The sequence below is a fragment of the Petaurus breviceps genome, unplaced genomic scaffold (genome assembly GCF_028583685.1).
Source record: "Petaurus breviceps papuanus isolate PSGF00001 unplaced genomic scaffold, PetGlider_PUasm1.0 126, whole genome shotgun sequence".
NCBI classification, from domain to species: Eukaryota; Metazoa; Chordata; class Mammalia; order Diprotodontia; family Petauridae; genus Petaurus; species Petaurus breviceps.
The window spans coordinates 43454016-43477617 of NW_027185655.1; the positions used below are offsets into that span (position 1 = coordinate 43454016).

Here is a 23602-nt window from a genome sequence, read left to right on the forward strand (position 1 = left end):
CTAGATAAGATTTCAGGAGGTTTATATCAGTGTGTGTGTGTGTGTGTGTGTGTGTGTATAACTTATTTGGAAACTGAAAATCTGATCAAGACAACCTACCCTGAAAATGAAGAAGCAGGGAGAAAACTACTGGTATTTAATTGATAAGCCAGAAGCCAGAGAAAATACCAGGCATGGCAAAAGAAGAGGAATATAAATAGAAGGATCCAGTAATTTTACAGAAGAAATTTTTAAAACAGTAATAAGACTTGTGGTCTCACATATCTGTTAAAAATATGAATTGTATGACTAATACACAACTTGAATTGGGGATTCAAGGAGTTAAATCTGTCTGCCCAAGGTATCATTGAGGTTTGGGGTGATGTTACTTCTAACTAGAATATAGGTATAGGAGGATATATTTTTAAAAGGATGCATTAGGTAAAGTCACATGGCAAAGAAATCCATAAATGAGAGGCAGGAAGCAGGATGGAGACTATTTGTGCGAGGGCCAAGGGAAAGAGGAGGAAAAGCAATTTTGTCAGGGAGAATATTACAGATCTCCCAGAAAGCAAGAGGAAAGAGGTTCTGACATACTGTAGAAGATGCAAAGGAAAGGTGACCACAATGGTTAGTGTGGAAACTGTCATACATGCATTGCTGAAAGGAACTGGGGATAGTAAGCTAGGAGAAGACAAAGCTGGGGAGGGGGGTGGTTTTGGCGGCAAATGTTACTTGCAGGTAGTAGCCTAAGAAATTTAAAATATTAGGTAATCAACTCTAGACTTTAGTATGGTTCTCAATGCTGTCAATCAATCTCAGAAGGAAAAGAGATTTAGGAAGGAGAGATTTTGATCTCCCTTTCCTCATGCTCATCACCTCTTTAAATTTTTATAGGGCTGTCAGGTGGAAGATTAAGGCATGTTCTGATTGGCTCTGGGGGTAAAATTGTGAGTAGTGGATGGGAATTTCAAATAGGCAGATTTTGAGTTGATGCAAGAAAAAAACTTCTGAACAATAGAGCTGTTCACAAATTGAAAGGGCTGACTTAAGAGAGAGTGAGTGCCCCGTCACTGGAAATCCTCAGCTACTGGCTTCATGACTACTTTTCAAAGATGCTGTGGAAGGAATTCTTATTCAGATATGCATTTTGACCATAGATTTAAGTAGACCTTTGAGTCCAACCCCATATTCTACATAAGAAGAAAGTGAAAGACAGAGAAGTTAATTGATTTGTTCATAATCACAAATAGTAAATATTTGAAGTGGGAATAGAACCTAGGTCTTCCTGATTCTATGGGCAGCTTGGCGGCTCAGTGAATAGCATGCCACCCTTGGAAGCAGGAGGACCTGAATTAAAATCTGGTCTCAGACACTTAATAGCTGTGTGACCCTGGTCAAGTTATTTTACCCTGTTTGCCTCAGTTTCCTCATCTGTAAAATGAACTAGAGAAGTAAATGACAAACTGTTCCAATATCTTTATCAAAAAAAACCCAAATGGGGTCATGGAGAGTCATGAGAGACAGACATGATTGAGACTATACCACAAAACAAGAACTTAGTGATTCTAAGTGCTTTAGGCTCTGTCTACTACTCCTTTCTGTCTCTGAGGTTTTGGAGTTGGATAACCTAGTTCTGAGTGCCAGCAACTCTCCCTTATCACCTGAGTGACCTTGGGCAAGTTGCTTTATCTTTCTGAGTCTTTAAAATGAGGAGGTCATTTCCAGCACTCAATCTATGATCCTACCTCTGAGGTTTCTTCCAATTCTGAGATCCTGTAGTTCCAACATGTGGTGCTGGCAGGGTTTTTAGCTCCTCACCTCAAACTATCAACCAGTCCAGGAATGAAAGGTATTTTATTTGGTTGTGAAAATGGCTAATGGAATGGTTAGGCATAAAGTAGATACAAAAGGAAGTGAAGGAATAAGGATAGATTGATACTACATAGTGGTGGCATTATTTAGGGTGAGTCATGTAGTAGAAAAGATGCTAACCTGATAAATTTTGGTTTTCTGTCTGACAGTTTCTCTCCATTAGTGTAGTATTTGCTGAACACCTTGTATGGAAATGCACTGTACTAGGTGCTTTGGGTAAAATTTGCACATATGTATGTGTGTACATATATGTATATGTCGTATACATACATGTGTGTGTGGTTTGGATTTATGGTTTTATTCATGAAGGAACTCCCTGGTGTCCAAGTTTTGTCACTTAAAATGTTGGTGAATTTCTGGGAGCAATGAGAAGTTAAGGGGCTTGCCCATCTTTATACAACTAGTGTGTATATGTCGGTGGCAAGATTTAAGTTCAGGTCTTTCTGACCCAAAGGCCAGTTCTCTATCCCATGATATCATACCACCTCTTCACATGATACATATAGTCAAACCAAAGATGGAAGTGATAGATGACCAAGTCCATACAGACAAATATAAAAAAAAAACATAACTATGCAGCTATATATCAGTTCAAAAATTCTTAGATTTCTACCGCCTAGAGTAATAAACAGAAAATAATTTAAAGTATTTGAAAAACAGCCAAGGTACAAATACTTATAGAGGGCTCACAATGTGAGATATACAGAAAACAGAATTAAGCATTTACTCTGTTTTATATTACTTTGAACAAATTCAACATAAACTTAAAAAAAACTTTCTTCTATAAAAATGAATCAGGAAATTAGTGTGTCAAGAAAATAATTGTTAGTATTATAGTACTTGAATGTTTGCACATTTAAGCCTTTTAATAATCCTGTGACCTAGTGCTATTATTATCCTCACTTTGCAAATAAAGAAAATGAGGCAGAAAAAAAAGTGATATGCCTAGGGTCATACAGTTTATAAGCCCCTGAATTAAGATTTGAACACTGATCTTCCCAACTCCAAGCCCTTTACTCTAGCTACTGTGCTTGCTACCTAACTGCTTCTTTTAAAAAAGAAGTGAAATAACAAAAGATAGCAGTTTAAAAGGACTGTACCTTCATAGGACCCCACTCTAGCTCATTGTAAAGATGTGTGCCAGTATTTACAATAACAGTGGACATCCATAAGGGCCTGCTCAAGGAGTCTTATTGAACAAACAGCAGATTTACCCTATTTACTGAGCAAAAAGGAATGGGTTAGACATTATAAGTTGGAGCTGCATAATTTTAAAATGTGGAGCTACTATCACATTCTAGCCCTGAAGACTATTATCAGTTTAAAGTATCTCCTTCAAAACATTCCCATTCAGGCTTTTTATCTAAAGAAGCATCTTACATACATGAATTTATTTCACTCAAACTTCTCTTTGGGAAAAGAGAAGATTACCTTGCTACTTCCACTCCCTAAGAAAGACTGCTACCTTTTGCATGAAAGCCTCCAGAATTCTTTCCTGTAGGTTTGACTTTAAACCTGTTTTCCTGTGGTTTGGGAGCTCGCAGGCTCAAAGATTACTGTGCTTATCTTGCTTTGCAATATGAGAGCCCATATGGTTCAAAAAGCACACTGTTCTGTCCTCCATGTTCTTTAAAGGGCTTTCATTGTGGTAGGTGATCCAGGAAATCCTGCAGATGCCTGCCAAAGATGCTAAGAAGTGACATGTGGCCAGCTCAGTTCGTGAGGGCTATTTATCAAGTTTGGGGATTATCCATGTTCCTTTAATCTTTCCCCGTGGGCTGCTGTGCAGATTTCCAGGAGCACATGGTGGTCTCTTAACACCGTCACCAAGGAACTGGGGACTGAGAAACATTAACTGGTACTTTTTTTCTATGGGCTACGTGGTTCCGGAACAAAAGGGTTTTGGGGAAGAGGTTTAAACTATTGGCTTTTAATGGGAATGCAAATTTGGAAGATCTTCCCTGCCCCTGGGCTAAAATGCACCTGAAGCCTGGGGAGGGAGGCTTGTTTTTCAGTAGATACTTCTTGATTGGCCAGTGAGTCAATAAGGTTGTTACATTCTCTGAGCCAGGAGAAGGCTATATAAGCCCTGATGTGTAGCTTTGTTTTGGGACTCACTTTGAGAAGTGTTCTGTGATTTGATCTGAATTATGGGAAGCCGTTGTTGAGAGTCCCCCGGCTTTGAAAAACCCAGATGTGGAAACCTAGATGTTGACTGGTATGGATGTAATAGTTGGACAGTTTGGAAAGCTGTCTACTTGATCTGTTAATGTCTTGATAATTCTGTCTGTATATTTTGAAGTTTGGGGTGCTGACCTTTTTCCCCTGAACAAGGTAAACGATATATGTCTGACTGATTAAAGTAAGCTTGTTAACCCATTTTGAGTTGCTTTCCTTTAACAAAGCAGATCCAAGAACCTGTATGGGCAGCAAACCCTGAGGACGTGCTTGGGGTGCTTGCTGCTACATGGCTATACAGGGGTTTCTACATTATCTGCTCATGATGGGTTAATTTGATTTTTATAAGAACCCATAATCGATAGGTGATTTTTCTTTTTGGTACTGATAACAAAAGAACCATGTTTTTTTTTTAATGCAGTGAATCAATTTTTATTTATTTATAGATTTGGCAGCGAGAAACCAATATTGTTGTTGTTTTGGGGGAGGAAGCTCCTTCTTCCATCAATCTAGGCAAGTATCTGATTTGCCACATCTAGTCTTGGAGAGCTTCCTGGAGATGTTGAGAAGTGACTTGTCACACAACGAATATAAAGGACTTGAACCCAATTCTTCCTGGTTCTACTGCTGGTTCTAATATGTCTTACTACTACTGTAGCATAGGGATAGGGATTGGATGGACCTATGGTTTCATTGGTATAAGGGATGCCCTGGGGTGGAAATTTATTCTACCAATGCAACTTGACATATTTTCTGCAATCTCTAGCTTTATAAGAGAGCTGCTTAGACCTTGAAAAGTCAAATTCTTGCCCTGGGTCATACTGTCAAATGTGTTAGATGCCAAACCTGGACCCTTTTCCAGATGCCAAACCCATGCCGTCACAGTTTCTATGTCAGCCCTCCTTTTCATTGCTAACAATTGGGGAAAGTAAAAATTTCAAAACTCACCTTTCTATTCGCACAGTTGTAGAGATTGTTGCATCATTCTTAGTTATCATTAATTAATAATATCAGTTATTTTTATTCTTTAGCTCCCTGTGTGGTATATCAGAAATGTTGGGAAGATTGCCCAGCTCTAGAGTACCTCCCAGCTGTCTTACTGATAACTGAAATTCCACTGGAATAATTTATTTGACTTGAGCTTTTATCCCCTGCTAGAATGCAAATTTATCTCAAAGTGGTAATATTTTGAGTTTGATCTGTGACGAGCACCATTAGCATAAATGAGAGCCAGCATGATTTAGAAAGTTATTGTCCCTACAGGCAGAAGACTTTGGTTTGAGTCAGGCATTTATCATTTAATTAATCTGTGATCCCACAGCGCAAATCTCCTACTTCCCTTGGCCTTAGTATCTTTACCAATAAAATGGGAATGAAAGCTATAGATGTCTACTTCACAGGGCAATATGGACACTTTTTCTTTAAAAAGTACTTTACTGGAAAGTTCTGTAGGGAACTTCTGTAAGGATAATTGGATCTCTCTGGAAGGGGCAGTTAGGAGAGGCTAACTGGATTAAAATGGACAGAGCAGAGGAAAGGATGAAGTAATGGTAACATATCCTGCATATGCTTGTGGGTGGTAGTTAATGTAAGAGAGATCCCTGACCCAGGAGCATGACCCACCCATTCCCTTGATGGGCCACACACTGAGTATGGAGTACAGCTGTATAGAATAATTACATCATGAAGCATTCAACTGTGTCCTTACAGCCAAGACCAGAGGAGGGGATGAGAACTCACAACATGGTTAAATGAGGCTTCTTAAAAGCCAAATATAATGGCAATTAAAATGAAAAGTTATATTTTACCATGAAGTTGCCATATGAATAGTCATCAGTTGAATTAAAAATAGTATCTTGAATTTGCATGATTTATATTTTTCTTTTGTTGTTTTTTGAAGGGGGGAAGGCAAGGCAATTTGGGTTAAGTGACTTGCCCAAGGTCACACAGCCAGTTACGTGTCAAGTGTCTGAAGCTGTATTTGAATTCAGGTCCTCCTGATTACAGAGCTGGTGATCTATTCACCGTGCCACCTAGCTGCCTCATGATATATATTTTTCAAATTAGTAGAGATTTGATCTCTACAACTGTACTTTAAGGTTGTCGTGAAAGGCAGCAAAAATGCATGTTATCATTATTTTTAGATTCGCTAGTTTCTTTCAAATCTCAGTTCCAGTGGTGCATTGCACATGGGTCATTTCCTGCCCCTCTTAGATGACTGACTTCCCCTCTCAAATTATCTTGAATTTACTTATATGTTTTACATCTACAAATCTGGGTGCATGTTGTCTATCCCAATAGAATATAAGCTCTAGAAGGGCAGAAACCATTTTTGTCTTGGCATCCACACCACTTAGCATAGTGACTGGCACGTAGTAGGTAGGCATTCATTAAAATTTTCTTAGTTGATTATTAACACTTAATAGATGATAGGATTGAAGCATGAGGAAAGTTAAATGGCTTGCTTAAGTTTTCATGGTTCAATAGAATTGAAACTTGTATCCAGATCCCCTAATTCCTCATGGTTGTTCCACTATAATGACACTGGCTATACAATTTCTTAATAAAAGTAACTTCAGATTTATCGCCTCCCCCAAACACATATTTTGATCTTTTCATAAAGACAACAGGTATTCATAATATGCAACCTTTTCTTACAGACTTTCATATATTTTCAGTAGAAGATGAACTAATGTATTAAGAGCTAGAAGAAAACCTTCCAGTTCCCTAATTCAAGTCCCTTATGTCAGAGACTCTTTCAGGCATCTGAGACTTGGAGAAGTGAGTTGACTTGACACTGGTCATTTAACTAAAAAGGAACAGGGTGAGGGTTCAAACTGTGTAATAAGTACAATGTGTGTACTCATATTTTAAGGAAAACTTGAGGACATTTGCTGTGAGTTTTGTCTTCTCTTTTCCTCATTTCCTATCTCTCAGATGTCTTCTGCACGATCTCTTCCCTCACCCCTGGTTGTCTTGCATGATGAAGTGGTCTTATTCCTTACCAATACTACCTCTTTACCTGTTCAAGTGATCCCATTCCTTTCCATCTCCTTCAACATATTACCTCCTCTGTCATCCCATTCTTTCACTTATTTTCAAAGTTCTCCTGTCCACTGGATCATTTCCTACTGCCTACAAACACGTCCATGCTTCTCATGTCCTGAAAAGACATTTGATCCTTCCATCCCCACCAACTGTCATCCTCTATCTCTTCTTCTCTTTGTAGCTAAACTCCTTGAAAAGGCCATCTATAGTGGGTGCTTCCACTTTCTCTTTAGACCCCTTACAATACAGCTTCTTACCTTACCATTCCACAGCAACTGTTCTCTCCAATGATCTAGTATCCAAATCCAATGACTTTTTCTCATTCTTCCTCCTTTACCTCTCTTCAGTTTTTGGTGTTATTGATCACCATCTTTTTTGAAATTGTCTTCTGTCTAGGTTTTTGGGATACTTTTCTTTCCGGGTTCTCCGGTTACCTACCGTGTCTCCCCGATAATAAGACACTGTCTTATTATTATTTTTTGGACAGTAAAACACCAGAGGGCTTATTTTCAGGGGAGGGCTTATTTTAATGAACATTGACAGCAATTTTAATAAACAGGTAAACATGAACAAAAAAAATGTACCTTTATTCAATAAGCAAATCACTGGGGAAGAACAGGATGACGCGCTCACTGCTGCAGCTCTGATTGGATGCAGCTCGGAATGTGGCGTGCGTTTCAGGGGGGGGGGCGGTGCATACAGAGGGTACCGTAATGTAGCGTGTAGCGCAGGGGATGACCTTCACTACAGTAGCAATCTCAATAGGGCTTATTTTCGGGGGAGGGCTTATTTTAGAAGAATCTTACACAGTAAGGGGAGGGCTTATTTTTGGGATAGGTCTTATTATCGGGGAAACATGGTATCTGGTCACTCCTCACTCTCCTTGCTGGGCCCTCATCCAGATCACGTCCTTCAAACATACATGCTCCTCAGCATTCTGTCCTAGGCCCTCTTCTCTTCTCTTTCTACATTACTTCACTTGGTGATCTCATCACCTTCCATGACTTGATTTGCCATCTCTATTCCAGTAATTCTCAAATCTATTAATCCTGCCCCAAACCCTCCGCTGACTTCCAATCTCACAACCCCAACTTCTTGTCATACATCTCATACTGAATGTCCGTAGACATTGAACTCAACATGTCCAAAGTCAAATTTAGAATCTTTCCCCCCTAAACTTTTCCCCTACTCTGACCTTCCTTATTTTTGCAGAGTGCTATACTATCATTCCATTCCAGAACTCTTCATTATCTCTCACTCTTCCTCCCATATCCCATCCATTGCCAAGACCTGCTGATTTCACTTCTCCGACATCTCTTATAAAGCCATCCCCAACCTCCCAATTCCAGTCCCTTCCCTCTGTTAATATATCATGTATAAAGCTTGTTTTGTATATATTTATTTGCATATTATCTCCCTATTAGGTTTTAAGTTTCTTGAAGGCAGGGATTATTGTTTGCCTCTTTTTGTATCTCTAGCACTTAGCACAGTGCCTGAAATACTTATTACATATTTATTCATTATGGATTGATCATTGTTTTTATTTCTTTTATTTTACATAACAGTCAGTGAATTTTAACCACAATCATTCTATCTTTAGAGCCTTAGAAAATGTTAATACCTGGTACCAGGAGTATGCTCGGTCTGAGGGGTCAATGAGAATGGTGATGATCTTGGCCTTGGGAACCAGAGATGCAGCTCTCCTGGGAGCTTCCTCTGAATGGAAGTAGTTGGCACTCTTCTCAAATAGAAAATCATTGGTTATATTAGAGGGTATGGGGAAAAAATCCATATACCTGGAAGAGGGAGGAGACAAAGAGCAGAAATCAGAATATGAACTCTCACATTTTCTCCGTAAAAGTTCCAAGCCCATTGATTTTCAAGTTCAAGTTCAAATTTTACATAGGGCCAAATTTTTATCATTCGAGGCTAATCCTTAAGTCAGCAGTATTCCTTGAACGTAAAGGAACAAATGCTCACAGTAGTCAAGTGATCCATTTCATTGGAAAAAAATACTCTTGGTCCATGAGTCAGTGTTATCAAAAGCTAAATCAAGAAAACTAGGCTTATCATGGTTTAAAAAAATGCACTTTCCTCAGGAGGCATTTTTAAACTGCAAAATTATATGTGTGAACTTGAACGTAAAACTTCCTAAATTAAGATTAAAATGTTCTGGTAAGGAAGATGTGGAAGCCGGAAAAGCAATGAAATACTAAAGAAATTAGAGTAGAGTCTGCTTTCTTTTTTTTAACTTCTGTATAATTTGTACTATGTAAAGCAATGTGGACACATTACCATCTATCTAAAGTAATTAAGGAAATATTTCCTGCTGTTTTGATCCCATGGAGTCTCTGTAGGTTCACTCTTCCATATGCCATATAAATGTTCATCTTTGTTTAGATTATGGAGTTAGTATGCTCTGAGGTTGCACAGTGCAGTGCCTGAATTACATTTGAAACCTTCATAACTGTGCATCACATCTGCAATCCCCAGGTGTTCCAGAAATAAATATAAGGGGAACGAACAATTTTGAATCCATCCAAGGTTCATTTCTTCCTTGGACCCTGGCAATTGTGTTTCACAAATGCCAACAGGAGAGGAACCTTCACTACCTCCCTGCCACAAATTTGGTCCTCAAGTTGGGCTCAGACATAAGAGAAAACCACTCTTTTCTAATCTTTAGGTCATCTGTGGTGACTTCAGGGTTTCTAGTGGTTATCCAAGAGCCAGAGAGAATCATATTATCATGGTAAAGAGTAAGGGCATTGTGCACATTTAAGAATGTCCAGCCATGGGGCGGCCAGGTAGCACAGTGAGTAAGAGTACCAGCCCCAGAGTTGGGATGACCTGGGATCGAATCTGGGCTCAGACAATTAGCATCCACCCAGAAACACCTGTCCATGTAACCTTGAGCAAGTTACTTAACCCCAATTGCTTAGGGACAGCCAGGTGGCGCAGTGAATAAGAGCACCGGCCCCAGAGTTGGGATGACCTGGGATCGAATCCAGGCTCAGATACTTACCACCACACCCAGAAATAACTGGCTGTGTAACCTTGAGCAAGTTACTTAACCCCGATTGCTTTAAAAAAAATGTCCAGCCTTGCTCACTGACATCCTTGTTCCTATTCCAGTCCTGACCATGTCCACCAGTGAGGATTTAATTAGGGAATTGGGCTTATGTGTGATGTTAACTCACTGAGGCATGGCTTATAAGTATTTGTATCCAAGGAAATTCTCATGGAGTGCTCTCTCATTTACTGAGGAGTTGGGGGAATCATGTCAATATATACTTAGAATACATACTTGAAAATGAAGTAATAAAGAAGAGGAGACTTCAGAAGATCAACAGCAGCATCAGTACATTCTATTACACTCCAGAAGATCATATGCATGTCAAGGCACTTTTTGGTGATACTGGTTTGCACAATTTATGAGATGCATCAGCTGACTATTTCTTTTAAACTATGTAGGTGACTAGTTATAATGTGGTTTTGTCAATGTTTTATTATGACATGAATGTTGAATATCACTCTATTGTAATATAACATGTACAGCATACATGGTTAATGAATATATATCTTACAACATATATTTAAAAAAATTCACATCTGAGTTTCTCCACGAATCAATGGGAATATAAATGAGAGAACGGAGTATATCTTTAGAAAAAATATATATAATTTTTTTCTAGAAATAATCAAACAACATGCTTTAGAAAATTTAAATAACCTTATTTAATATTCTTATGAGATACTGCGCTAGGTTCTTTATTCAATCATATTATTTTACTAGAAAAATATTATCATTATTGTACTGTCCAAATAAAATTATGGGCAACACTGATTAAATGTCTCATCATTATGAATTAATTTCTAATTCATTGTGATAGCACTGAGCATAACAAATTCATCTGGTAATTATGCAGATGTCCTGAGTACATCTATAATTGCTCCATTGTGATTTAGTTTGTGTTAGTAATATACTTTCTTTTTTCTTATCCTTCTTACCAGTCAATTCCCTTCTGATAGTTGTTTCCATTAAAGAACTGAACTTCTTCAAATGTTTTTGGACTGGGGAGATTGCTGATGATGGAGGGATGCATAAGTAGAAATAAATAAAGTGCAGTTGTCCCTACGGCAAAGAAGAGGATAAAGGATTATGGAACATAAACACTGAAGAAAGGAGATGCCTCAGCTTTTACTTAAAGCAGTATTTGTCAAAAGAAAAAGGGGAAGAAAACATTAAGCAAAACAGTTCTCCCCAGTGCTGAAATGATTTCCTGGAGATGTTTAGCATTTCTAAAGTAATGATATCCTTGATTATAACTTGTTGGACTCAAACAACACTGATGTGACTTTGTTATTGATTTAATATGATTATGACTAATTTATTATCAAAGAATAATAAGAAATTAATTCCTAAAATAAAGCCAGGAGAGAGAGAGAGACAGAGAGAGACAGAGAGAGAGAGACAGAGACAGAGACAGAGAGACAGAGAGAGAGAGACAGAGACAGAGACAGAGACAGAGAGACAGAGAGAGAGACAGAGAGACAGAGAGAGAGAGACAGAGAGAGAAAGAGAGAGAGAGAGAGACAGAGAGAAAGAGAGAGAGAGAGAGAGAGAGAGAGAGAGAACGAGAGAGAACTCTTTGTCTTTTTTCATTACATCGTTTGTGGTTGTCTTTAGGCAGGTAAATGCCAATCAATTCCCCCCACCTTCCAAATTTCTAGAAATGGATACTCCATTATTTTACTCAGCAGTGTATTAAATTCCAAAACCCTATTTTTTCATTCATCTTTTCAGAAATCTTGACTTGTGATTTCATCATTGTGGAGAACTCCCAATGTAGAAATTCACATTTATTCCCTCCAACAATGCAGATCAACAACTTCTGTTATTAGTCCCATTTTACATTTGTTTTAGAATGTCAGTTCTACAACTGGGCTATCTTGACTGGGAAATAGGAGAGTAAAAATTTCCTTGCTGTTGAGCTGTTTCAGGTGTGTCTAATTCTTTGTGACCATGTTTGAGGTTTTCTTGGCAAAGAAATTGGAGTCATTTTCCATTTCCTTTTCCTTCTCATTTTACAGATAAATAAATTGAGGCAAAAAGGGTCAAGTGACTTGCCCAGTCACACAGGTAGTTAATGTCTGAGGTCAGATTTGAACTCAGACCTTCCTGACTCCAAGTCTGGTGGTGATCTATACACTGAGTCACCTAGCTGCCCAGGGAACTTCCTTAGCTTACTATATCTGGCTAGCTCCAAACCAGCTCATGCTTCACCTACCATCTGGTCATTCACCTGGATCATCTCACCAACTGCCCTGATACTGGGTATGTTCTCCTCCACCATTTTCTTCTCTTCTCCTGTTTTCCACTTCTTACTATGATGTCAATAATCAAATCAATACCTTGGGAATGTTAACCCTGTGGCTTTACTCCCTATTCCTACCTCTTTCCAGTTTGGTCACATTCCCCTGCATGTGTTGTGTCCCCCTACTGAAATAGAAGCAATGATGACAAGGGCAGGGATAGACAAAGTCTGTCTCTCTTTTGTATTTGCATTCTCCATTTTTTCATAGTTCCTGTCACATAGTAAGTACTTAAGAAACTGGTTCTCATCCACTTATTCATTCTTTCATTCATTTGCTTACTCATTCATTTAGTCATTCAGTCTACATCTCAAAGATGTTATTAAAGAAACATAAATCAAAGAAATTAACATAGGCCCTTGCTTTGGACCAAGCTCAGTGCTACTAAAGGAGAAAAAGGAGCTCAGGGAAGAGTTGGAAAAAACACAAGATACTGCCCTCAGATATGTTTATATGCCAGTTATACATCTCTATTTCTATCCTATCTTATCTATCTATCTATCTATCTATCTATCTATCTATCTATCTATCTATCTATCTGTCTGTCTATCCATCTATAATCTCTGTATGTATGTATCTATCTGTTGGTCTGTCTATGTGTCTATCTATGTGTCTGTCTGTCTATCTATCTATCTATCTGTGTCTGTCTGTCTGTCTATCTAATCTCTATCTAAGCTGTAATTTTTTGTTAGAGGGAACTTCCTGTGAATAATTTGCTTCACCAGGGCAGATAACCAATTTAGTTGTAATTCCTAGTCTTCAGAGAGTTGTGTAGAGAGAATTGCCACTGAAAAATTATACGACTTGCCCAAAGCCACACAGCCAGGTATGTTTCAGAGGTAGGACTTGAACTCAAATCTTTCTTTCTCTGAGGCTAGCTTTCTATTCAACTTTCCCACCTTGCCTCTTGTACATTGTATTTGTTTAAATATAAAATCACTCAGAAGTTACCCCCTAGATAAGTGGTGCAGCAGATAAAGGCCTGGGTCTGGAGTTAGGAAGACCTGAGGTCAAATGCAGCCTCAGACGTGTATTAACAGTATGATCCCAGCTAAGTCATTTAACCTCAGTCCATCTTAGTTTCCTCAATTGTAAAATGGGGATAATTATAGCATCTACATCCCAGGGTTATTGGGAGGGCTAAATGAAATAATATTTATAACATGTTTAGCATGGTACCTTAATAAATGCCTGCTTGCTTTCTGTCCTTCCTCTATTCTAGTTGTTGTACATTCTACATGTTTCTTTTTTGTGCCTTCCTTTCTTCTTTAGGACCTCCACTGAGTTCATTCTGACAATAATTTCTCCTATATGACAATACAGAGGAATGGGAAGGCATACAATGTGCCATGTCCCATGGCCATGATCCCTGCTGGGCCAATCCTGGTTCTACCTGAGTCCAAACAAATATTTTCCTGTTCTAATGTATAGTAATTTATATATATATATATATGTGTGTGTGTGTGTGTGTGTGTGTGAGAGAGAGAGAGAGAGAGAGAGAGAGAGAGAGAGAGAGAGAGAGAGAGAGAGAGAGAGAGAGAGAGAACAGAGTTCATGATAAATTCATCTCAGTAAAGGTGAGGAAAGGAGAAGTGTAACATGGAGATCAGAAATTTCTCAGGATTCAGTCTTTGAGCTGCTAAGGAATAGCTTGCCAAAGATCACACAGCCAATGTGTGTCAAAGACTAGAGGTGAACTCATGGTGGAGGCCTGCTCTCAGTAGAATTGTAGACAGAGCTGGAAGGGAACTTGGAGACCAACCAGGCTAACCCCTCATTTTCTAGTTGAAGAAACTGAGGCCCAGGTAGTCACAGTGATTTTCTCAAGGTGACATAGGAGGCATAGGTTGACAGAGGGTGGCTTTAGATGTTTAGCATTTCCCATGGTTTCATGTGCCCTCATACTTTATCAGCTGAAATGTATTTATATTATTGCTTCATCTCAATCCTTTTAGAAGTCAAACATCTTCTATTTAGATAAAATTGAGAAATGAAATCTAGTATGTGATGACAGCATTAACTTCAAGCTGGAAGGGGGCTTTGAGGTTATCTAATACAAATCCCTCTTTTTGTGCTTGAAGAAACAGATCTTGCCTAAATTTGTGGCATCTCTGCCTTGAAATGATAAATGATGCAGCTGTTTCCTTCTCTCTCCCTCCCTCTCACTCTAGCTGTCTCTGTCTCTCTCTTTCCCTCTCTCTCCTCTTTCTGTCTCTCTCTGTCCCTCTGTGTCTCTCATCCCTCTTCCTTTCTTCCCTCCCCCATTCTCTTTTTCTCTTCCTCTTATTATAAGGGATGGCTCTTTGGAAGGGGAAAAAGGGAAATATGGATGATATAAAAACAAAATATATCAATAAAATATTGATTGTGGTTGAAAAAAAGTGGTTACATGTTTTCAAGAGTTGTTAGGACCCCAATAGTAGAAGCCTTTCCCCTGCTATATGACTCTGTCATGAGTTGTTGACCTGGGTTCCACAGATAGATTTCAGGTCTATGATCTTGGATGGAAAAAAGGCACCATTACTTCAATATAATTAGTTTCCTTTGTAATCTCATGTATTGCATTTTATGCATTGAAAAACATTATTTGAGGGCTGGCCAGGTGGCTCAGCGAGTAAGAGCACCGGCTCCAGTGTCGGGATGACCTGAGGATCAAATCTGGGCTCAGATACTTAGCACCACACCCAGAAACACCTGGCCGTGTAACCTTGAGCAAGTCTGTTAACCCCGATTGCTTAAAAAAAAAAAAAAAGAAAAACATTATTTGAAGAAGGGTTATACTTCACCATACTGCCAAGGAGATCTCTCTCTCTCTCTCTCTCTCTCTCTCTCTCTCTCTCTCTCTCTTTGTTTCCCTGTCTCAGTCTCTGTGTCTCTGTCTCTGTCTGTCTCTCTCCTTCTCCATCTCTTTCTCATGCACACACACTATTGGACTAGAATTCCAAGGGGTTAAAACCTTAAATACTAGAGGTCTTAGTCTCCTTACCTCCTCCTGATTACTTCTTGTTACCCATTTACCTACCCCCTTTAGCTCTCTGCCCTACCTACCTGTTTCTACCTTGGTACACTGGGAAGGTCAGAAGTGATGACTTATAAAAGCTATTACCTTTCATTACTACCTCAGGGAGCACCTAAATAAAATCATTTGGGAACCATTCACTTAATAAATAACATTTACACTAAAGGAAGCTGGACTTTTTATAATTTTGTTGGGTCTGATTCTTCCATCTCCTAAGGAATATCTCCATTCTCCCAAGTCATGGTCACTGGTGTCAGTGGGGATTACCTGCGACTAAAGGAAGAGAAGGCTACAGAAAAGACTTTACCTTAAACTATCAGATTCCAAGGGGCTTTAGACACTTTCATGTTTCTCATATTATGATAGCATCATTATCTGAACCCTGAAATAACTTATTCTTATAGAACATTTGTATTAACACCATTTAAAATTTTTTAAAAAATTATTTTTGGCAATATTTCTGATTTCATTGGTACAAGCGATCCTGGGGGGAAACCTCCTTCTACCAAAGAAGATTTATCCTTACTTTGCAATGTATATTTTGAGAGACTTGTCTGAGCCAACAGAGGGTTAAGTGAGTTACCCAGGCTTATAGAGAGTATGACTTGGCCACAAAGGTAATAAATTCTTATTAGAATGCAAGCTCTTTGCACAGGAATCACATCCTTTATTGTATTTTCATCCCCAGTGCCTAGCATCATGCATAACACATATTAATGAATGTGTATAGATTGAGTGATCCTATCAACTTCCCTTTCAATCATCTCATCTCATCTCATCTCTTCTTTTTTTTTTTAAGGGGAAAGTTCAAGACTTACATTGTGCTCATAAGACCTTTCCAAATGTCAGCATCATGACTCTGTGGCAGTGTGACCCTGCGACCTCCCTCAGCACCTAGGGCCTTTTCACTCTGGAATATTCATCAAAAATGCCAGCCTCCTTTCCTCATTGGTGAGTTTCTCCAGGAGGCTTCATTTTGGAGAGACAACCAGTCTAGCCAACTCTCCTTGGCCTCCTGACTGTGCTTCTGACTTTCTGGACCATGCCTACAGTTGGGTATATCTTCCTAATCCCCTTTTCAACTTCTTAGTATGTGTTATCTTTCCCACTAGAATGCAAGCCGTTGAGGGCAGGAATTATCTTTCTTTGTTACCTCCATTATTTATGTTATCATTTCTCAGCGTAGTATTGGCCATATAGTGAATATTTAATAAATATTTTTTTTTGTTTTGCCTTGCATTTGTTAAGAGGCATCAGGTTATAAGTGATAGAGTACTGGACCTGGCATCAGAAAGACCTGGATTTAAATCGTACCATAGTTACTTATTAACCATGTGGCCCTTAGCAAGTCATATAATTATTCTTGTCCTCAGTTTCCTCATCTGTAAAATGAATGGGTGACAATCATGTCTAAAATCTCTTCCAATTATCAATCACTGATACTGTGATAAATAGTAGATATGTCTTTCCTCTATACAGAAGTAAGCAAGCAGGAGAAAGCTTTTTCCATCCTGTAATCTGTAGCAGGCAATAACAACAAGAAAATGTGTTCCATGACAAATGGTACAGAGTCTATTTTAAAATTAAATTTTCAGCACTTCTCTACAACTTAAGCATTTTTTGGTACATATTTAGTAGTCTTGTCTCAGAGCTGGAGTTGAAAATGACTTGGGAAAAGTAAGTATATGTTAAAAAAATATGAAATATTTCTGAAGCTACCTAGCTATTTTCTTATAATATATATATGTGTGTATATATAGATGTATGTATATGTATACACACACACACACACACACACATATATATATGTATATGTATTTCAAAAACATGGTGTCAATCCAGGTTATGTTTCTTTAGGGCAAGGAGATTTCAGCAATTGATTTCTAATAACCTGGAAAATTTGCCCCAAACCCTTAAAATGATCTACCTTTCTATAGCACCCAAACCCAAGGATGTGCTATGTTTATTTATTATGATTATTTTTATTATGCTACGGTTTGTGAACTCAGTGATAAATCAGAATGCTTCTATTCAAATGTAGTGAATTCCAAACACATCAAGACAATAAAAACTTTAATTAATCAGTACATGAGCAAAGTGTATAAAACTGTCACATACTAAAGAAAGTATAAAATACTCTAATTGAAAGTGTCATCCCATCGGCAAACTACTTTAACTCTGTTTTACCACATCCTTATACTATGTTCCTTTAGTGACTGAGAAAGTACAAAGAAAGTATTTCTGTCCCTGGATGTACTGGGGACAGTCAGTTTATTTATTTCTTTATCTATTTGCTTTTTGGATGGCAACTGGGGTTAAGTGACTTGCCCAAGGGCACACAGCTAGTTTTTGTGTCAAGTGTCTGAGGCCGGATTTGAACACAGGTCCTCCTGACTCCAGGGCTGGTGCTCTATTCACTGCGCCACCTAGCTGCCCCAGGACAGTCAGTTTAAAATGTGTTGGATAGTTTAAAACACTCTATTCTCTGTCTCCAGCAACAGCGCCCAAATACATTAAGCAATACATTCTCCTGCAATTATGGTGGAAATAGTGGCATTTGTTCTTGGCCAATCTCAGTAGAAACTACCAAATGAAGAAATTTAGCATCCCTTCTGGGTCATTTTCTTATCTCCAACTTCTAATAGTATTATGTGCTTAATCAATTTTTGTTGAATGATCACTAGTAGGGTGGAGGGATGACGATGATGAATGAAACCAGCATCCTCCAAGAGCTTTCAAGAGGGGCTTTTGTTCTAAGCTGAGTATGACTCAAGCCAGTTTCTTGGTAGTTTAGATTCTATGTTGAAATCAAAAGAGATTCAATAGTTAACAAAAAAAATAAGATTTATTTACCCATAGCAGGAGAAGGATATTCAACAAGGACAGGCATTGAGGATATCTTAAGATGATTCAGATGAGGAAGCTGGTTTTACATAAAATATTAAAATTTTAAAAAAGAAATGCAAATTAAAACAACTCTGAGGTACTACCTAATATGTATCAAAAATGACAAATGCTGGAGGAGATATTGGAGAAAAGGTAGACTAATGAACTACTGGTGTAGATATAAACTGGTCCAACCATTCTGGAGAACAATTTCAACTATGGTCAAAGCACTATGGTCTTTGGTCTAAAATACCACCTACTAGGTCTGTATTCTAAAGAGATCAGAGAAAAATGAAAAGGATCCCTATGTACAAAAATATTTATGGCAGCTCTTTTTTGTGGTGGCAAAGAATGGGAAATTGAGAAAAAAATGTTTATCAATTGTGGAATGGCTAAACAACTTGTGGTGTATGATTATGATGGGACAGTGTTATGTTCATCCAAAGGACGAGGGGCATGGTTTCAGAAAAAACCTAGGAAGACGTAAATGCAAAGAGAAATAAACAGAACCAGGAGACCATTTTACACAGTAACAGCAATATGATAATGATAATCAACTGTGAAAGACTTAGCTACCCTTATCAATACAAAAATACAAGACAATTTAGAAGGACTCATGATGAAAATTGCTATCCACCTTCAGAGAGAGAACTGATGAACTTTTATTACAAATTAAAGCATACTTTTTTTTCACTTAATTTTTATTGCTTTTTTGTGGTATGGCTAATATGGAAAAATGCTTTACACGATTTCACGTGTGTAATATGTATCATTGCTTGCCTTCTCAGTGGGTGAGGGATAGAGTCAGAAAGACGGAGAGAACTCAATTCTTTAAAAATGCTTAAAAATAAAAAATAAAACAACACACACATATACACATATGTGTATATATATGTATATACATATACAAATATATGTGTGTGTATATACACAGATTTAGTGGAGCTGGAAAGACAGATTTGAGCTAAGGGCAATAGAAAATTATTGAGTTGATTAAGTCAGGGAATCACATGGTTAGATCTATGTTTTTGGATAATTGCTTGGGCATCAGTGCATAGAATGGAATAGAACTGGAAAAAAAACTTAGTAGGCTCTTATGACAATCTAGAGAAAAGGTAGTGAAGACCTGGATTAATTTGTTATCTATAAGTGGAGAGAAAGTTGAATGAAAGAGTTGTTGGGAAGACAGGAATGGCAGCATTTGATAAATTATATGTGATGAGAGTGAGGAGTCCAAGATAATGTCATCCTGGGAGACTGGAAAGATGGTGGTACTTTTGACAAACAAGGAAATATGAAAGAAGGCAGGGTCTGGGGGAAAGATAATGAAGTCAGTTTGGGACATATTGAGTTTAAGATACCTCTGATATGTCCAGTTTGAACGGTCCAATGGGCAGTTGATGATGTGTGACTAAAGCTCAGGAAAGGGTGGATATATAGACACTGAGAGACACTTGTATAGATGTGATAGTTAAAACCATGGAAGGTGATAAGGTTAGATAGAAAATGTAAAAGGAGAAGAGAAGAGGGCCTAGGTCAGAAACTAGGGAGACAGCCTCTTTCTGAAGGCCTACAGGGAAGAGGGACCCACTCTCCCTTTGGCAAGCCTATTCCATGTTTGGACAACTCTAATGGTTAGGATGTTTTCCCTCATAACAAATACAATGTTCAGCATGATTGGCATCTCCCTCTTTACAGATCCTAGGCCTCTCTTAATATGGTCTAAGATTTTAATGGTCTTTTCCATATCACACTTGATTCATATGGAACTTACAAATCACAAAATCCTCAGATCTTTTCCAATATTAATTGTTTTCCAGTTAAGCTTTCCCCATCCTGTCCTCATGTTTTTTTAAACTCAAGTTTAAAATTTGAGATTTTATATTAATCTTTACAAAATTTCTTCTTACTAGATTCAGCCCTGATTCTGTCTGTTAGCTGTCCCTCCCAAAGTTGTGTTATCTAGAGATAAATAGTCATCTGTGATTTCATGCACATCATTAATAAAGTTGCTGAGCAGCTTAGGGTTAAGGATGGATCCTTAGGACTAATCAACCTATTGGGTCTAAATATTCAACCAGTTCTGAATGAATCAAACTGTCCTATCATCTACATGACATCACTCCATCTTGTCCACAATGATTACATGAAAGACTGTCAAGGACTTTGCTGAAATTTCATTGTGTGTCCATGGCATTTCCCTGATCTACCACTTTAGTAATCATATCCAAAAAAAGAAAAGGAAAGAATTAAAAGTAATCTGACATGACCTGTACTTTATGAAGCTATTCTGACTTTTAGTGATTATTACTTCCATTTCTAAATACTCAAAATATATCACTTTTACTATATATGTTGCCAGCAATCAATCAACAAGCATTTATCAAATATCAACTAAAGGCCAGGCACCATGGTCACACAGACAAAAATGAAACTATCTCTGCCTTTCAAGGAGTTTGGATTCTATCTGAATGGAAACCAAATCTACTCACTTAACAGCCCTACTCTTCTGAATTCAGGCAAAATTTGCCGATCTCTGGTCCTTTCTCACTTTTCCCATATTCCATGATTTTTCATAGATCACTTGAGAGCTGCTTTATAACCTTGTCCTGGAATACAATTCACCTGGATCTGCTAACAAGATGATTATGGAGCATCTCAGTTTGCACTTACTATCTCCTTCCTTATCTTGATTGTTGACTCCCTGCTAATTGCTTCTTTACTATCCTTCTCAGTCTATTATCCATTCTTCTTGATTAAGAGGAGTCTATCATCCTCTCATTTTACAGCAGAGGAAAATTGGAGCCAAAGAAGTTATATGACATGCTTGAATTTAACCTGCCAATCAGTGACTAAGCTGGTCTCCTGATGAATTCTCCTTCCATTGCTTTCAGTTGTTTCCCTCTGTTTCCTAAAATAATATTGGAAATTATTTTGTCATGTATCATGTGGACATTCTGAATAGTAATTCTTAGTCATTCTAGCAAATGGGTGTGTCTAGTTTAGTCAGACTATAAGACATAAAGGAATTAATTTTTAAGTGGTTTATAGCCTGTCTAGACATCTTTCAGTTTTTAGTTATAAGTATACATTTTTTGGGGTAAAAAGAAAGTGAGACATAATCCAGAAGATTCCAAAGGAATGACGGTTTCTTTAAAGCAGTTATTGAACACTATGGTTACATGTCTTAATGCATTATCATCCATTCTCCACCCCCCCTCCAGTTTTCTAAAGTATTTTTATCCTGTTTTGGTTTTCCAAAATTTACATTTGTTTTTTGTATATTTCAGGTAATTCTTCTTCCATCTATAGTAAACAAAACATCTGAAGTTTGGGAAAAATAATAAATGACCAGCTAGTCTAGGATTTGTTCTTTTTCAACAAAAACTGTTTTCAAAATACTCTGTAGAACTGCAGGGTTCTGTGAAGTATCAGTAAGGGTTCCTTGAAAGAAACTGGGAGTCTAGTAAATTTATTTAATTTGGTTCACATTCATACCTCCATATCCCACTCTTGCATTTCTCAAGTGGCTAGAGTTCAGAGGTAAACACAATAAAATAATGAATTTCCAAAATCACACACTGTTTGCAAAACACTCCTCTCAGTCACAACTAGTCAGAATTATGATGACCTCTGCAGAGAGCTGGCAGATTGCACAATGGCTAAAAATGGATATTTTATATGCTTTGCTTACAAGAAGCCACAACAGACAACAAAGCAAAACCTCCTACATGATAGTTCTTTTTCATCTAACTGCATAGATTTAAAATAGAAGTCATTAAACAAAGGACTTTCAAAGGAAGGAGTGAATTTCTAACTTTCCAACTAGGCCCACCCCCTAAAAAAGTTTACTACCGAGTACCATGAAACAAATACAAATAGGTTTAGCAAATCTTAAAAAAAAAAGTTCTCAGAGAAAGCCATTGATGTATAAATAATAGACTGCCAATCAATTATGAAGCCATTTGGATTCAAGTGTAGATAAAATGGAAATTGATGAAAACCCATATCTTTCTAACAGCTTGAGTAAATGTTTGAGACCGTGACATGAGCAAAGGAAACTCTCATTCACTTGTTTAGTCATTGATTCATTCAACAAAAGGATAACCAGGAATTCCTTATAATTCTATATATGTTGGTATTGCAAAAATAAGATGTGTGCATAGGGTGGAGGTATGGGGGGAATAAAGGAAAAAAAAAACAAAAACAAATACTACCCAACCAAGAACTTGAAGAAGAATACAAATGTTTCCGAAAGGTCCCATAAATCATCTAAATACATCCATGACATTTGGCACAGATGTATGGAAAATGCATGAGTCACCTTTCTCACCTGTTTTCTGAGGTCCTATCACAAGGAATTTTGGTAAATGGTCACAAGTTTTGTCTCTGGACCAGATGTCCCTGTGTCGTTTATCATCACATGGATTCTGCAGGGAGAAACAAAGTCATCTTTACTGATATCTTGCCTGTTAACGTGCCTGAATCAGTTTATGGGTGTGTATGTATATATGTGGGTGTTATATGTGGATGAATGTATGTATGTATGTATGTATGCATTATACATAATGTATATTCTAATTAGATTTTAAGATCGTTGTGGGCACATGGACTACATTTCAAGTCCTTTTTAACCTTGTGAGGTGATTAGTGTTCCTTTGACAGAAATTATAACTGCCACGACTTTTATGTCTAAAGTACTTTTGATAATGTAAATGTCTGAGCATAGTGTAAGAGTGGCCATTTCATTTATGAATGGGGATAAGTGTAGATCCTGGCCTCTTCTTGTGGAGTTCCTTGATAAAGGGTATATCATATCAGAGCCATATATCAGGGTTAGGGGAGAGTATGTATCAAAAATGATTGGCAAATGAGCAAAAAGAGACTTCCACCCAATGGACTTTAAAAGGAGACACAACTTCCTCTATTACTGTTTTCTAGAATGTATGACTCAGGACTCTTCTTTGAATTTCCTATGGCAGGGAAGAAAAGATTACTATCCCCCTCCCCAAATTCCCTCCCACATTTCCCTCCTGCAGGTGTTCCTACATAGCAAAGAGAGCTTGTGATTGTCTAGTTAACTTAAGACTGGGCTTCAATTCTTCAGTTCACTTTTCTGTTTTGTGCTTCTTCCCCACAGCAAATTGTAAGATATATAGATTATAGCTATAGAAACAGATAGATAGATGGATGGATGGATAGATAGATAGATAGATAGATAGATAGATAGATAGATAGATAGAT

The 23602-nt window shown here is 37.8% G+C and overlaps 1 protein-coding gene and 1 long non-coding RNA gene across 2 annotated transcripts in view; one reads left to right on the forward strand and one right to left on the reverse strand.

Moving 5' to 3' along the window:
- The window catches only part of LOC138167003 (uncharacterized), a 152869-nt gene that overhangs the window by 44060 nt on the left and 85207 nt on the right, over positions 1–23602 (forward strand). Inside the window, exon 2 of the long non-coding RNA XR_011169795.1 lies at positions 16272–16423. This is a non-coding gene — a long non-coding RNA (uncharacterized lncRNA). The remainder of the gene's footprint in view (positions 1–16271; positions 16424–23602) is intronic.
- Positions 1–23602, reverse strand: part of NDST4 (N-deacetylase and N-sulfotransferase 4) — a 406931-nt gene that overhangs the window by 18171 nt on the left and 365158 nt on the right. Inside the window, exons 8-10 of the mRNA XM_069095536.1 lie at positions 22692–22788; positions 11089–11212; positions 8702–8876 (exon numbers count right to left, since the gene is read on the reverse strand). Coding sequence (XP_068951637.1) covers positions 8702–8876; positions 11089–11212; positions 22692–22788 — 396 coding nt within the window. The remainder of the gene's footprint in view (positions 1–8701; positions 8877–11088; positions 11213–22691; positions 22789–23602) is intronic.